The sequence below is a fragment of the Oncorhynchus keta genome, chromosome 7 (assembly GCF_023373465.1).
Source record: "Oncorhynchus keta strain PuntledgeMale-10-30-2019 chromosome 7, Oket_V2, whole genome shotgun sequence".
Classification (NCBI taxonomy): Eukaryota; Metazoa; Chordata; class Actinopteri; order Salmoniformes; family Salmonidae; genus Oncorhynchus; species Oncorhynchus keta.
The window spans coordinates 41090926-41108953 of record NC_068427.1 but is presented as its reverse complement, the minus strand read 5'-3'; the positions used below and the strand labels follow the sequence as shown (position 1 = coordinate 41108953).

The 18028-nt window shown below is 43.9% G+C and overlaps 1 protein-coding gene across 1 annotated transcript; it reads left to right on the top strand.

Annotated features, from left to right (window-relative positions):
* Positions 1–10572: 10572 nt before the first annotated feature.
* tmem177 (transmembrane protein 177) lies at positions 10573–16485 on the top strand. Its single transcript, XM_035774089.1, has 2 exons — positions 10573–10827; positions 15153–16485. Exon 2 carries the CDS (start codon positions 15192–15194, stop codon positions 16122–16124), a length of 933 nt encoding a protein of 310 aa, XP_035629982.1. The 5' UTR covers positions 10573–10827; positions 15153–15191; the 3' UTR covers positions 16125–16485.
* The last annotated feature ends 1543 nt before the right edge of the window (positions 16486–18028 follow it).

Here is an 18028-nt window from a genome sequence, read left to right as displayed (position 1 = left end):
ACCGGGGACCAACAAGGACCCCGGAACTACATACCAGTCACACAAATTTACCCAGCCTGCGTCCCAAATTAATGAGGGGTACGTATTCACACTTCCACTTGCCCCAGCCAACCTCATCGTCCCCAGACCTCAGCAACCTTTGAGCACAGGAGGCAACCTTTAAGAGGAAAGAAGAAAACGAGACCAGAAGGGAACAGACAGGCGCGATAGAACAGGTTTATCGTCCTCTGTAGAATCCCACTGTTCATTCTCAGAGGAACTTGCATAAAAGGGTTTTAACAGATTTACATGGCACAGTTGGTGTGCTTTTCTCCGTTCTGAAGTGGCAACTAGATAGTTTGTCAGTGCACTGGCGCACAACCGTATATGGACCTTGAAACTTTGCTTGAAAAGGAGAACAAACAATTGGCAGCAGAGCAAGAACCTGGTCACCTGGACTAAAGTGACAAGGCTCAGTTCACCGATCAAATATGCCCTTCATCCTCTCCTGTGAAGATGGTAGCTTCTCTTTAGCTATTTCACCAGCGCTTACAGGCGTTGCTGGAAATCACACACATAAGATAACAGGGACTGAGGAGGCTCGGGAGACTTCCAGTCATCCTGGAGAACAGATAGAAGTCCACGCACCCTATGTCCAAACACAAGGTCATTTGGACTGAAACCCGTGCTCTCCTGTGAAACCTCCCTAGCGGCTAACAGTAACCAAGGCAACCCCTCCTCCCAATCCTTATCCATCTCAGTACAATAAGCTCTCAACAAAGACTTAAGTGTTTGATGGAAACGTTCCAGCGCTCCTTGACTTTGCGTGTGATAAGCGCTAGACAAATTGTGTTTAATATGGAGCTGTTGGAGAACCTTACCAAACAGATTAGAGGTGAAATTAGATCCTTGATTCCAAACAGTGAGATAAACTGAGTCAAAGGTTTTAGCACAGTCATGATAGACCTGAGAAGATAGGCAGCAGGAAACCTAGTTGTCTGACACATCACAGTGAACAGGTAACTACTACCCCTTTTAGAACGAGGCAGAGGACCAACACAGTCAATTATCAGATACACAAAAGGTTGGTTGAGTACAGGAATGGGAAACAGTGGTACCAGCTTGATACCAGCTTGATTAGGTTTACCTGTTAATTGACAGGTGTGACAAGTTTTGATGAACTCAGAAACATCCCTCTTTAACCTAGGCCAGAAGAAATGTCTTAATATGCGATTGTAGGTTTTCCCTCACACCCATATGTCCAGCAACGTCATTGTGGGAAGTTGTCAACACCAACTCAAAAAACCTAACTGGTACAACAACCTGACTAATCGCCTCTCCCACAAAACAACTACCATGAGACACCCACTTTCTCATCAGGACATCCTTTTGGAGAAAATAGCCATGGGCGACATCTCCCAACTGTTCCACAGGCACAATTTGGTCACGCAACTCTTCTAATGTGGAGTCAGCCCTTTGCTCCTTGATTTGGTGTTTTGCAACAGAGGTCTCTTTCCAATCATCAAATTGTCGCTTCCTAGCTTGGATTGATTAGTTCATTTTATTTGTCACTAGAAAAAAATTACATATATGCACAAATAATTAAAAAAGTGATCGAGATTGCACAATAAATTCTGGGACTTGTTTCCATTGTGGTCCCTACATTTTCTGTAGCATATGGTACAGTCTAATTTACACATCTCTATCTGGCTTTTGGGGGTCACCTTATTAGTTTTAAAACAGCATATCACTTGAATATTGTTGCTTTAAATCAGTGCACACTTGAGCACTGTCATACTCTTTCACTCTCTCCATCAATTCCATTCAAATTGCACCCAGAATATATAATTAACAGGACTTGTGAAGCAAATGTCCAATTCTAAATCTTCTTCTTCTTATTATTATTATTGTGGGGCTTACGCAGCAGCTTCAATCTTCAACATACTTCTTATTGTGGGACTTGTGAAGCAAAAGCACTAGCTTCCTCTTCGACATACTACTTCTTCTTCATCTACTTCTTCTTTAGCGCGCTACTCCTCTTACACCGTTTAAGCTAGAAATGCCGCTCAAACTTTAAAACGTTCAGAATGGTCATGCTTGAGTTGCTTGTATACAACTTTTTTTAAATCTTTTATCTTTTATACTTTTTAATATATTAAACCTGTTGTCCTCCATCCCGTTGTATGGGATTTCCTCAAGATTCTAAAAAGCCCAATTGTGACATCATCACTTCAAACTTCCATTCACTGTAAATGCAATAATGCAACAATTTCAGCAACTTTGACCACTTTGCAACAACTTAGACAAAAACTTACTCAAATCTTGCATTTGAACATAAAATTATATTTTGATAAAAAGCTACAGCTATTTTTCTAAACGCATCAACAACATTTTCTGTAACTTTTTTTGCAAACAACTGCAGTAACCACTTCCCCAACAATTTGGACAAAAAGTTAGAGGGTACAAAATCTTCCTCTACTTCTCTGCTTTTCAAAACTGAATACATTTTAGAAATAGGTTATCAGTAGATCTGTTTTAGTTACCCATCAACTGCTCTCTTTTTACACACAGTAAGTCATGTCAGAAGCTAATGTTAGCAGATGAATTATTTGCCAACAACAGTTGCATATTCCAATAAAATCACATTTTTACGGTCACTTTATAGCTTTGTCTAACAAAACTATTATGAATCTAGCAAATAGGTTTTGTGGGTCAGAGCATGGTATTTATTTGGTATTAAAGCACTGTATGTTAGCATGTTTTTCACACTTGCTTTAGCCATAGTGGAGCAGTGTTGCCAATGTTACTGTTCCCTAGCAACGCTTTGCTTGGTGAAAGAGAAGTCTTCATAGCTCGACAAATCCCCATGATTTGTGAACTACTGACCACTCAACTTGCATAGCAACGCTTGACTCGCGGGAATGAATGTCTTCATAGCTTTTCAAATTCCCTTGACTTGTTCATCTGTTTCAGACTGAACAGCTAGCGCTGTTTCTAATGCTTACTAGCATTGTCCTTCTTTTCCAGGATCATTCTCCGTGTTCTAAATAACTTAACTGACTAGTTTGCCGGTCTCTATAGAGGAGTAGGGCTGTAACCCTCTTATTGGATTGAGTGGATTACGAATTCTACCAATACAAAGTTACAGCTGTTTGACAGAGTTTAGAGTGACAAAAAGTGTCTCGGTAACGTCTATTAACAGCTCTCCGTGTAATCATTGAGCAGCCTGAACGGAGCTGTTGTTATGGATACTCACAGACAGAGAGGGCAAAAATTATGACTTGGGTGAAGAGTGACCACAATTACTGACCACAACCACACAAATATTGACCCCACCACAAATGAACCACACAACTACAGACCACAACACAACTACTGACAATAACCACACAACTACTGACCACAATGATACATTTTATTAGTGTGGCTAGACATTTGAGTCAGTATGTTGGCAGCAGCCACTCAATGTTAGTGATGGCTGTTTAAAAGTCCGATGGCCTGTTTTTCAGTCTCTCAATCGTAGCTTTGATGCACCTGTACTTACCTGTACTGACCTCGCCTTCTGGATGATAGTGGGGTGAACAGGTGGTTGTTGTCCTTGATTATCTTTTTGACCTTCCTGTGACATAGGGTGGTGTACCTACCTGGAGGGCAGGTAGTTTGCCCCCGGTGATGCGTTGTGCAGACCTCACTACCCTCTGGAGAGCCTTACGGTTGTGGGCGGAGCAGTTGCCGTACCAGGCGGTGGTACAGCCCGATATGATGCTCTCAATTGTGCATCTGTAAAAGTTTGAGTGTTTTTGGTGACAATCCAAATTTCTTCAGCCTCCTGAGGTTGAAGAGGCGCTGTTGCACCTTCTTCACCACGCTGTCTGTGTGGGTGGACCATTTCATTTTGTCTGTGATGTGTACGCCGAGGAACTTAAAACTGTCCACCTTTTCCACGACTGTCCCGTCGATGTGGATAGGGTGGTGCTCCCTCTGCTGTTTCCTGAAGTCCACGATCATCACCATATTTTCCTGACACCACACTCCGAGGGCCCTCACCTCCTCCATGTAGGCCGTCTCGTCGTTGTTGCCCACAACTTCTGACCACACAAATATTGACCACATCACAACTACTGACCACAACCACACAAATTCTGACCACAAAAACCTAACTACTGACAAAACAACTACTGACCACAATCATACAACCTCTGACCAAAACCACACAACTATTCACCACTCATCTAAATCACCATAATTATTGACCACCACAATTATTGACCACAACTACCTGGCTACAACTACTGACCACAACCACACAACTTCTGAACACACAACTACTAACCACTCAACCACTGACCACTACCACACAAATAGTGACCACAATTACTAACCACAATCACACAAATTCTGACCACAAAAACATAACTTCTGACAAAACAACTACTTACCACAACATTTGACCACAACCAAACAATTACTGACCACTCAACCACTGACCAACACTACTGACCACAACCACACAACTGCTGACCACAACTACACCACTTCTGACCACAACTACACCACAAACACAGACCTTCTGACCATACAATTACTGACCACAACCACACAACTTCTGACCACAACCACACAACTTTTGACCACACAACTACTGATCACAAAACGACAAACCTCAACCACATAACTACTGACCACAAACACAGAACTTCTGACCACACAACTACTGACCACAACCACACAACTTCTGACCAGAACACTTTTGACCACACAACTACTGTTCACAACTGCTGACCACAACCATACATCTGCTGACCACATTTAGTAACCAATACCACACAACTTCTGACCACATCTAATCACCACAATTGCTGACCACAACCACACAACTACTGATCACTACTGTGACCACAACTACTGCGACCACAACTACTGCTCTGGTCTGCACTAGCTCTGGTCCAGCTCTAGCCCTGGGTGTTGCTAGTTAGCTCTGCCTCACACTAACTCTGGTCTGTGCTCTAAATTATAACTGTAACGATAGTCTTTGGTGGAATTAGAGCAAGATGCAGCATGGATTAGGTTAATCATATTCGTTAATGATAATCAGAAAACCAAGAAAGAGCGAACCAACGAAACATACAGCCTTGTAGGGCTCAACAGCAACCATACAAGGACAAGATCCCACAACATAGGTGGGAAAAAAGCTACATAAGTGTGATTCCCAATCAGAGAAAACGATAGACAGCTGCCTCTGATTGGGAACCACACTTGGCCAAACACAATGGAATACAACACATAGAATGCCCACCCAAATCACTCCCTGACCAAACCAAATAGAGACATAAAAAGGCTCTCTAAGGTCAGGGCGTGACAGTACACCCCCCCCTCTGGCTCCCCCCACTTTGGTGGCGCCTCTGGTGCAGGGACCCTCCGGACTGGGGACCCTCGCCGCAGGCCCCGGACTGGGAATCCTCGCCTCAGGCCCCGGACTGGGAATCCTCGCCTCAGGCCCCGGACTGGGGCCCGTTGCCGGAGGCTACGGACTGGGGACTGTCGCCGGAGGCTCTCTAAGGTCAGGGCGTGACAATAACTACTTAAATGTGAACATATTAGCCTACAGTATAATACCTACCAACAATAATTGTAACTCTTGAACCGTTCACCAAACCACACCAAACCAACTTTCACATATTCAATTTATCCTAACTTTTAAATTATTATTAATTGATCAACTATAACTATATACATTTGTGTAAAATAACTCATCAACATTAATTATTGAACCCTTCAAGCTAAAGACACCAAACCAAATTTCACATGTTCACTCTATCCTAATGTCAAATTCATATTTTTTTTAATCGACTATCACTATATGAATTTGCCTACATTTGCATAAAATAACACACCAACAGTAACTCTTAAACTGTTCATACTAGATACAACATATCGACTTTCAAATGTTCAGGCTTTCATCTACTTCCTTTTTCAACTATAACCACCATTACTAATCTATGGATTTCACATGAATGATGAATGGGCAGGGGCGCAGCCAGTCAAAAATAGTTTCCCCCCACAAAGGGGCTTTATTACAGACATAAATACTCCACAGTTTCATCTGCTGTCTGGCTGGCTGGACTCAGGCGATCCCGCAGGTGAAGAAGCCGGATGTGGATGTCCTGTGCTGCCGTGGTTACATGTGGTCTGCGGTTGTGAGGCCGGTTGAATGTACTTTCTCTAAAATTACATTGGATGCAGCTTATGGTAGATAAATTAACATTCAATTCTCTGGCAAAAGCTCTGATGGACAAACCTGCAGTCAGCATGCCAATTGCACGCTCCCTCAAAAGTTGAGATGTCTATGGCATTGTGTTGTGTGACAAAACGGCACATTTTAGAGTGGCCTTTTATTGCCACACCTGTCAGGTGGATTGATTCTCTTGGCAAAGGAGAAATGTTCACTAACAGGGATGTAAACAAATTTGTGCACAAAAGTTGAGAGGTATAAGCTTTTTGTGTGTATGGAACATTTCTGTGATCTTTTATTTCAGCTCATGAAACATGGGACCAACACTTTACATGTTGCATTTATATTTTTGTTCAGTGTTTAGACAGTATCATAGGCTTGTAGTAGCTAAAGCTAAATAATAGCCATGCCACACCACACCTTGACAAAGGTTTCTGAACTTTATTATGGTAATATCAAAAGTGAGGGTATTTATGAGCAAGCTGTTATATTGTGGAAAACACCATGACAGTTGGAACTTAAATTGGACAAAGAAAATGGCTCAACTGAATTAAATATGGTTTAAATCTTCACAAAAATTCTGAACAGGTTATATTGTAGCAATTACCATCAAACGCAACTGCCTACCCTACCCAACAAGTGACCGAAATAGGCTAATATTATTCATTTTACAACAGACCTACTAATAATCCATCTTAAACTAAATATGGAGCACACAATTAAAAAGACAAATTTCATTTAGCCAATTAAATGTCTCAGAATTAAACAAAACAGGTTTTGCATATTTAAAAATCTAATAAATAAATAGTCTTACAATAATAACAATGATATAATAAAATAATAATGATATAACAAATCATTATAAATAAATGTAAGTTCTAAAATTGCATCCCACCTGAATAGGGAGTTGCACAGTAGCCTGGAATTTGGCAATGCCAATGTTCTTCTCATCTTCCACTACAATATTAAAACATACTAAATCCACCTTATAGGCTTTTCACTACAGGCATGCTCTTTTACCTCCAACTTTTGTTTTAATTCAATGAAAAAAGCTTCAATTTTCACAATCAACAGTGGCCTAGGCAAAGGCTCCTCTCTCTCTCTTGCTTTGGCCTAAGCTGGAGGCTCACATTTACATTTACATTTAAGTCATTTAGCAGACGCTCTTATCCAGAGCGACTTACAAATTGGTGCATACACCTTATGACAACCAGTGGAACAGCCACTTGCATCTAAATCTTGTTGGGGGGGGAGAAGGGGGGTGAGAAGGATTACTTACCCTTACTTACCCTATCCTAGGTATTCCTTGAAGAGGTGGGGTTTCAGGTGTCTCCGGAAGGTGGTGATTGACTCCGCTGTCCTGGCGTCGTGAGGGAGTTTGTTCCACCATTGGGGGCCAGAGCAGCGAACAGTTTTGACTGGGCTGAGCGGGAACTGTACTTCCTCAGTGGTAGGGAGGCGAGCAGGCCAGAGGTGGATGAACGCAGTGCCCTTGTTTGGGTGTAGGGCCTGATCAGAGCCTGGAGGTACTGAGGTGCCGTTCCCCTCACAGCTCCGTGGCGAGCACCATGGTCTTGTAGCGGATGCGAGCTTCAACTGGAAGCCAGTGGAGAGAGCGGAGGAGCGGGGTGACGTGAGAGAACTTGGGAAGGTTGAACACCAGACGGGCTGCGGCGTTCTGGATGAGTTGTAGGGGTTTAATGGCACAGGCAGGGAGCCCAGCCAACAGCGAGTTGCAGTAATCAAGACGGGAGATGACAAGTGCCTGGATTAGGACCTGCGCCGCTTCCTGTGTGAGGCAGGGTCGTACTCTGCGGATGTTGTAGAGCATGAACCTACAGGAACGGGACACCGCCTTGATGTTAGTTGAGAACGTCAGGGTGTTGTCCAGGATCACGCCAAGGTTCTTAGCGCTCTGGGAGGAGGACACAATGGAGTTGTCAACCGTGATGGCGAGATCATGGAACGGGCAGTCCTTCCCGGGAGGAAGAGGAGCTCCGTCTTGCTGAGGTTCAGCTTGAGGTGGTGATCCGTCATCCACACTGATATGTCTGCCAGACATGCAGAGATGCGATTCGCCACCTGGTCATCAGAAGGGGGAAAGGAGAAGATTAATTGTGTGTCGTCTGCATAGCAATGATAGGAGAGACCATGTGAGGTTATGACAGAGCCAAGTGACTTGGTGTATAGCGAGAATAAGAGAGGGCCTAGAACAGAGCCCTGGGGGACACCAGTGGTGAGAGCGCGTGGTGAGGAGACAGATTCTCGCCACGCCACCTGGTAGGAGCGACCTGTCAGGTAGGACGCAATCCAAGCGTGGGCCGCGCCGGAGATGCCCAACTCGGAGAGGGTGGAGAGGAGGATCTGATGGTTCACAGTATCGAAGGCAGCCGATAGGTCTAGAAGGATGAGAGCAGAGGAGAGAGAGTTAGCTTTAGCAGTGCGGAGCGCCTCCGTGATACAGAGAAGAGCAGTCTCAGTTGAATGACTAGTCTTGAAACCTGACTGATTTGGATCAAGAAGGTCATTCTGAGAGAGATAGCGGTAGAGCTGGCCAAGGACGGCTCACGTGCTTGCAAGGCATTAAATAATTGTGCTGAGGCACGAATTCTGTGTATAAGGCTATGATAGACAGTCTCTCCTGGACAATTTGGTTTGCTACAATTTTATTTATTGGCCAAATGCCGCAATTAGCCTAGGCTAAGGGAACCCCTTGTGTATGTTCCCATCAGAGTTGTGCTTCCATCAAATGTACTTATTACAGATAGTCTGTGCATACATACGTAGTGCAGATAATAACTTTTGCGGTCAAATTCCCATGTAGCGAATAAATAAAATACAATTTAAATGGGTTTCCATGGCATTTTCAACTCTAGGTTTACTGATGGTTTTGTCACAAAAAAATGTTGTGTAAGTATAGCGAATGTGCCGACTAAGTAATGTATGTTCCTTGCATCACATCCACCTAGTTACATTTCATTTGCATCTCCTGCATACTCCAACAACACCATAAACATTTCATAACAGCTCGCAGACATTTTGGACATTTATTGAGCACATTATTACAGCTCAGGGCCTGAACACACATTCCTACACAGATCAATGTGTGTCTGGCAGTAATAATGCATGAGAAGTGTGTTATGCACACTGTAATTACCCAGATGCATGAGGTTGGTAAATCCCCAGAAGAAAAAAAAGAGAAAAGAACCGGTTGGTAATCAAGCATTCTCTACCCATCACGCCCACAGCGACAGGCAGCTCCAGCAACAGTCTGGAGGAGAACAGGGAACAACAGTGATATGGGAGCCTGGAGAGCTAAATGATTCATATCAGGCTATGACTCTGAAAATGTGAGACAAATAGAGAGGATGGAACATTTTCTCTGTGACACACACACACTAAATATAGTAATATGTGTTATTTATAACAGCCCCTATTAGAACACTTTGCAAATGCCTCTGTCCTTCCTTCGGTGAGATCTAATAGGCTGATACTGTGCCTTTGCTTTTCACTTATTTGAAGTTGTGGTAAAATAAAGTAGCTCCTATATTAGAACACTTTACAAATGCCTCTGTCCTTCCTTCGGTGAGGTCTAATAAACTGATACTGTACATTTGCTTTGCACTTATTTGAAGCGGCGGTAAAATAGAGTATGCCCCCTTGTGGTCATTTGAATAGCGTGACACGTATATGAAACTGTTCCAACAGACTACGATAGCAAAACATGAATGCATTAAAATTACACTACTTTAACCCACTATGCAGTGTTTTTTATTTCATTTATTTATTTATTTTATTTTATTTTTTTAATTTTATTAACAACAAATCAATACATAAAGCACATGAGGGAACACAAGCATACATAGATTACAAACAATGGACAATCGAGACAATATCACATTACAATTACACAAGGACCTTAAGGGACATGCATATACTTACAATTCTAACAGCTTTTTTGTTAGTAGAGCATTTAACCGTCTTAAAATACAGTTCAATTTCTTTTTGTAGGATACGAAAATGTGGTTTTATGTTTGTAAATTTACATTTGTGTATATGAAATTTGGCCAAAAAAATAATGAAATTAATTACATAGTGGGTTTGGCATTGTATGCATGTAAGAAAACTGTGGCAAGACATCAGTAGGTTTATAATTGAACACATTTATGAAGATTTTACACTATTGTGGAGAGATGTACTGTTTGGATTCTTTACATACAATAGAAATAAGCGGAATCATTTTTATGCAGTGTTTGATATTCTTACAGCGTAAACAGTGACGCACTTGTCACTGATTAACGTCGTGACTAGACTTTAACCTAAAACTGTCGTAAAAACAGTTGCTTTACGGCGTTGTTGCCTTCGTAATAACCTGTTTCCACTATATAGCACAGCAACAAAGTCAAAGTGTCTATAAATGTATGAAAAATCTAATGAGCTTTTTTGTGTTAATTTAAGGTTCGTAGCGTGGTTGAGTTTAGGGTTAAGGTTAGGTTTAAAATCACATTTTTTAAGAAGTTAAATTGTAGAAATAGGCGGGGTGTACGACTTTGTGGCTGTGGTAATTAGTGACGACCCTTTTTGTCAAGTTGCCCTTCCATAGATGTCCATGGCATGTGAGTTATCCAAACGTTTTATGAAACGCAACATTACCTGTTGGTTCAGTGTGTTTTCAAGCTGTTAGTATTGCTTCACTTGCCTGGCAGTCATGCACAGCTATCGTTATTTTATTGAGATTTCTGTGCTAGCTATGCTAACCAACTATTCAGCAAGCTAACATAATAATCTGGCTTCTAGGTGCACACGTATCCATTGCATTTTGGATTTGACCAACAGGATAACATAATTGCCAATTGGAACATTAGTGTGAGACTTTGTTACATTTTTCAGCAGACGCGTTTATCCAGAGCGATTAAGGTTCAAATCAAATCAAATTTTATTTGTCACATACACATGGTTAGCAGATGTTCATGCGAGTGTAGCGAAATGCTTGTGCTTCTAGTTCCGACAATGCAGTGATAACCAACAAGTAATCTAACTAACAATTCCAAAACTACTGTCTTATACACAGTGTAAGGGGATAAAGAATATGTACATAAGGATATATGAATGAGTGATGGTACAGGGCAGCATACAGTAGATGGTATCGAGTACAGTATATACATATGAGATGAGTATGTAGACAAAGTAAACAAAGTGGCATAGTTAAAGTGGCTAGTGTTACATGTATTACATAAGGATGCAGTCGATGATATAGAGTACAGTATATACGTATGCATATGAGATGAATAATGTAGGGTAAGTAACATTATATAAGGTAGCATTGTTTAAAGTGGCTAGTGATATATTTACATCATTTCCCATCAATTCCCATTATTAAAGTGGCTGGAGTTGGGTCAGTGTCAATGTCGGTGTGTTGGCAGCAGCCACTCAATGTTAGTGGTGGCTGTTTAACAGTCTGATGGCCTTGAGATAGAAGCTGTTTTTCAGTCTCTCGGTCCCAGCTTTGATGCACCTGTACTGACCTCGCCTTCTGGATGATAGCGGGGTGAACAGGCAGTGGCTCGGGTGGTTGATGTCCTTGATGATCTTTATGGCCTTCCTGTAATATCGGGTGGTGTAGGTGTCCTGGAGGGCAGGTAGTTTGCCCCCGGTGATGCGTTGTGCAGACCTCACTACCCTCTGGAGAGCCTTACGGTTGAGGGCGGAGCAGTTGCCGTACCAGGCGGTGATACAGCCCGCCAGGATGCTCTCGATTGTGCATCTGTAGAAGTTTGTGAGTGCTTTTGGTGACAAGCCAAATTTCTTCTTCACGACGCTGTCAGTGTGAGTGGACCAATTCAGTTTGTCTGTGATGTGTATGCCGAGGAACTTAAAACTTGCTACCCTCTCCACTACGGTTCCATCGATGTGGATAGGGGGGTGTTCCCTCTGCTGTTTCCTGAAGTCCACAATCATCTCCTTAGTTTTGTTGACGTTGAGTGTGAGGTTATTTTCCTGACACCACACTCCGAGGGCCCTCACCTCCTCCCTGTAGGCCGTCTCGTCGTTGTTGGTAATCAAGCCTACCACTGTTGTGTCGTCCGCAAACTTGATGACTGAGTTGGAGGCGTGCGTGGCCACGCAGTCGTGGGTGAACAGGGAGTACAGGAGAGGGCTCAGAACGCACCCTTGTGGGGCCCCCGTATTGAGGATCAGCGGGGAGGAGATGTTGTTGCCTACCCTCACCACCTGGGGGCGGCCCGTCAGGAAGTCCAGTACCCAGTTGCACAGGGTGGGGTCGAGACCCAGGGTCTCGAGCTTGATGACGAGCTTGGAGGGTACTATGGTGTTGAATGCCGAGCTGTAGTCGATGAACAGCATTCTCACATAGGTATTCCTCTTGTCCAGATGGGTTAGGGCAGTGTGCAGTGTGGTTGAGATTGCATCGTCTGTGGACCTATTTGGGCGGTAAGCAAATTGGAGTGGGTCTAGGGTGTCAGGTAGGGTGGAGGTGATATTGGCCTTGACTAGTCTCTCAAAGCACTTCATGATGACGGAAGTGAGTGCGACGGGGCGGTAGTCGTTTAGCTCAGTTACCTTAGCTTTCTTGGGAACAGGAACAATGGTGGCCCTCTTGAAGCATGTGGGAACAGCAGACTGGTATAGGGATTGATTAATATGTCCGTAAACACACCGGCCAGCTGGTCTGCGCATGCTCTGAGGGCGCGGCTGGGGATGCCGTCTGGGCCTGCAGCCCTGCGAGGGTTAACACGTTTAAATGTCTTACTCACCTCGGCTGCAGTGAAGGTGAGACCGCATGTTTTCGTTGCAGGCCGTGTCAGTGGCACTGTATTGTCCTCAAAGCGGGCAAAAAAGTTATTTAGTCTGCCTGGGAGCAAGACATCCTGGTCCGTGACTGGGTTTCTTCTTGTAGTCCGCGATTGACTGTAGACCCTGCCACATGCCTCTTGTGTCTGAGCCGTTGAATTGAGATTCTACTTTGTCTCTGTACTGACGCTTAGCTTGTTTAATAGCCTTGCGGAGGGAATAGCTGCATTGTTTATATTCAGTCATGTTACCAGACACCTTGCCCTGATTAAAAGCAGTGGTTCGCGCTTTCAGTTTCACGCGAATGCTGCCATCAATCCACGGTTTCTGGTTAGGGAATGTTTTTATCGTTGCAATGGGAACGACATCTTCAACGCACGTTCTAATGAACTCGCACACCGAATCAGCGTATTCGTCAATATTTTTATCTGACGCAATACGAAACATGTCCCAGTCCACGTGATGGAAGCAGTCTTGGAGTCTGGAGTCAGCTTGGTCGGACCAGCGTTGGACAGACCTCAGCGTGGGAGCCTCTTGTTTAAGTTTCTGTCTGTAGGCAGGGATCAACAAAATGGAGTCGTGGTCAGCTTTTCCGAAAGGGGGGCGGGGCAGGGCCTTATATGCGTCGCGGAAGTTAGAGTAACAATGATCCAAGGTTTTACCACCCCTGGTTGCGCAATCGATATGCTGATAAAATTTAGGGAGTCTTGTTTTCAGATTAGCTTTGTTAAAATCCCCAGCTACAATGAATGCAGCCTCCGGATAAATGGTTTCCAGTTTGCAAAGAGTTAAATAAAGTTAGTTCAGAGCCATCAATGTGTCTGCTTGGGGGAGGGGTATATACGGCTGTGATTATAATCGAAGAGAATTCTCTTGGTAGATAATGCGGTCTCCATTTGATTGTGAGGAATTCTAAATCAGGTGAACAGAAGGATTTGAGTTCCTGTATGTTTATTTCATCACACCATGTCTCGTTAGTCATGAGGCATACGCCCCCGCCACTCTTCTTACCAGAAAGAGGTTTGTTTCTGTCGGAGCGATGCGTGGAGAAACCCGTTGGCTGCACCGCCCCGGATTGAGTCTCTCCAGTGAGCCATGTTTCCGTGAAGCAGAGAACGTTACAGTCTCTGATGTCCCTCTGGAATGCTACCCTTGCTCGGATTTCATCAACCTTGTTGTCAAGAGACTGGACATTGGCAAGAAGAATGCTAGGGAGTGGTGCACGATGTGCCCGGAGTCTGACCAGAAGACCGCTACGTTTCCCTCTTTTACGAAGTCGTTTTTTGGGGTCACTGCATGGAATCAATTCCGTTGACCTGTTTGTAAGGCAGAACACAGGATCCGCGTCGCGGAAAACATATTCTTGGTCGTACTGATGGTGAGTTTACGCTGATCTTATATTCAGTAGTTCTTCTCGACTGTATGTAATGAAACCTAAGATGACCTGGGGTACTAATGTAAGAAATAACACGTAAAAAAAAAAAAACTGCATAGTTTCCTAGGAACGCGAAGCGAGACGGCCATCTCTGTCGGCGCTGGAAGTACTTTGGCGGCCATCTCTGTCGGCGCGGCTAAGTACTTTGCTCAAGGGCACATCGACCAATTTTTCAACTGTGTAACTTTTTATTTAACTAGGCAAGTCAGTTAAGAACACAATCGTATTTACAATGACGGCCTACACATTAGTCTGCTCTGGGATTCGAACCAGCGACCTATCGATTACTGGCTCTTTAACCGCTAGGCTACCTGCCGCCCGCCTTTATTACACGATGCACTGTTGTCATCAAGTTCAGGTAGTCTGGATGAATTCTAGGACCCCATACATTCTCAACACATCCCTATGAGAATGTGTTGTATGCAATCACAGCAGAATAAAAACAGTTCAGTCCTCATGGTTCCCTAACTTCTCACAGAGAGCAGTGTTTTCCCTGTATTCATTTAACCCCCTATCCTTGCCACCACTGCTGGAAAAAAAAAATCATAGGGGAAACACTGGAGAGTATGTATTTGTTAGTCCTAAAACAAGAGTAGGCCTATTCACCGGCAGTATTTTGTCACCACTCATTCAGCCAGGTTAAACCTGCTTTGTCAGATATAAAACCATTAACGTTATAATTCTGTTTCTCTGCAGATCCATCCCTCTGAAGTCTGTGTCTAACAGATTACCACCATGGCGTCTCCATTTCTGAAGTATGCCGTGATGGTACAGAAGTACCGGACGCCGCTGCTCATCGCTGGGTGCAGTGGGGTGTTTGCGGCCCAAATGTTTTACCACTTATTCCCAGAGAACACTTATAGGAAGCTGTATCAGGCCTGGAACAAAGGAGAACCAGCCAGCCTTTCTGAGAAGCTGGAGAACCTCTTCAAACAGGTGCTGAAGGATTCTGATGTGGGCGCTCCTGATGGTTATAGTGCCTTCGCGTCGTTTGGCTTCCACCCTGTTGGGGCTGGCGTACCCTGGCTTCCCTCCGGTGCCCAGATTGGCATCCCTGCCAACTTCAACAGCACGCTGGACGACCCGGCTGGCATCACAAACCGCAGCATACTCATCAATGGCGAGAAGGTGGAGTGGGACAGTGTCATCGGCACGGCCCTGAAGGATGCTCTAGTATTCTCCCCAGAGGCTCAGAAGTTTGCCGTGGCGAGGGAGGTAGCTCGTCTTGAGGTGGGCGGGCCTGTGCTGAATGCGGCTGTAGCTCCATTCTGCTTGGCCGGAGTGATGGTCTACTCGGTGACCCTGAAGCAGATCTTCAGGCTCCACATTGGGCCTGTGATCTTCAGGGGCGTAGTGAATGTTGTGGCGCTCGGCCTGGGCGCTGTCTCTTACTTCCTGACTTCCGACGCTGTCAGCCAATGGCTGGACTACAAATCAGACCGCCGTGCTGCAGGCCTGTCCAAGATCTATGCCAAGGGAGGGGTGGAGTTCTACAACAAGATCCTCTCCCGGAACAAGACGCTACGTTCACTGATGGGCCAGAAGGGGGAGGAGATGTACGCGCCCAGTGGCAACCTGTTCCCTGCTCACCTGCTAAGACTGAAGCACGCTCCCTACACCTCCAGGAGGGATGGCATTGTGGGCCTACTCAAGGAAGAGAAGGCCTAAAAAGGACATTGGAAGCCCAGTAATCTCCGCACCAAGAACCAAATATCACGTGAGCTTTGACCTCTGACCAGCTACTTGTAAAGTCTGACATGAGACTGGAAGCCCAATGCTGTTTGTGCTAGTTTTCCAACAGGTATTATTTAGGAAATCACAATTACTGTGAGGAAAAAGGAAATTTCAACCACATGTAACATTGCCTGAATAATGACAGTTATACTTGACCTTGTTACTATCGTTTCTCTTATCAGTGACCTCAATTTGAGCACAAATTTGCCTAAAATTGGTCTACATGGTGAACCTGCACTTTTGTGTTGTAAAATACATCAGGGCAAGGCGCAATAAAAAATATTTCATAACAATACCAATTTGACAAAATGTATGTTATAATGTTTAAACATGTACAGCTGACTTGTGTGAGATGAAATTGTTGTGAATGATTAACCACAACAAATAAATAGCCTTTGGCTATTGTGTGAGACAGTGTGTGTGCGTGAAGGAAATCAAGAATCAGTTGGGTTTTAATGAACCCATAATTTTAAAGCAATTTGCTTGGTGATACAGATCTTAATCTCCCGAGTCTCCACATTTAGCAGTTGTCTGCATATGAAATTGGAAACCTAATCTAGTTTTTTAATCACATCTCACACGTCTGAAGCCCTGTGGCGTTCTACAAAAAGAACCAAGTAATTAACATTGTGACAGAGTGACTACTGCGGAGCAAAACTGAACCTAGAGACTAATAGCATTGTCAAATGAAGGTGCATCTCAATGGCACTTTATCTCGGTCTAAATCATAGAGCCAGAACAAAATCCACACTAGTCACAGCAATGACAGTGTCTTTTTAGCTTTGATAGTGAGGCTCTTATGGGCTATATACAAATTCCTGTGTTTGTGATTACAAAAAAAATCAATTTTATGCAACGGAAAACTAATTTAGGAAAATGACAATTCTCCACCCAACTTCTATGGAAATGTGATTGGGCCGTTCTCCACAGAAACTAATTACAGCACTGTACTGGGCTACCACCAATGGTACCCACAGACTGGGTGGAGATGATATGGGGTACCACTAATTTGTGACAATAGAAACTCTACAATTCACAGTTAAAAAAAAAAAAATCACATGCAAATAGCATTTATCTTTTAAAATATATTCTGTTTCTTTACATACCACTTCACCAGTATGAGAGAAAATCATTTTCATCACCACATCAGTCATTGCTAATTGCATACATGGAGTGTCAACAGAAGTGGGAGGATCAAGAGAAGTACACTAAATATATACAAAAGTATGTGGACACCCCTTCAAGTTAGTGGATTCGGCTATTTCAGCCACACAAGTTGCTGACAGGTGTATAAAATGGAGCACACAGCCATGTAATCTCCATAGACAAACATTGGCAGAAGAATGGCCTTACTGCAGAGCTCAGTGACTTTCAGCGTGACGCCGTCATAAGATGGCACCTTTCCAACAAGTCATTTCGTCAAATTTCTGCCCTGCTAGAGCTACCCCAGTCAACTGTACGTGCTGATATTGTGACGTGGAAACGTCTAGGAGTAACAACGGCTCACCATGTGTAATGCCAAGCGTCGGCTGGAGTGGTGTGAAGCTCACCGCCATTGGACTCTGGAGCAGTGGAAACATGTTCTCTGGAGTGATGAATTGCGCTTCACCATCTGGCAGTCCGACGGACAAATCTGGGTTTGGCAGATGTCAGGAGAACGCTACATGCCCCAATGCATAGTGCCAACTGTAAAGTTTGGTGGAGGAGGAATGATGATCTGGGGCTGTTTTTCCTGGTTCGGGCTAGGCCCCTTTGTTCCAGTGAAGGGGAATCTTAATGCTACAGCATACAATGACATTCTAGACGATTCTGCGCTTGGGGAAGCTAAAAACAACAGT

Coding starts and splice junctions, on each gene's coding strand:
- tmem177 (XM_035774089.1), top strand. CDS start 15,192: ATGGCGTCTCCATTTCTGAAGTATGCCGTGATGGTACAGAAGTACCGG.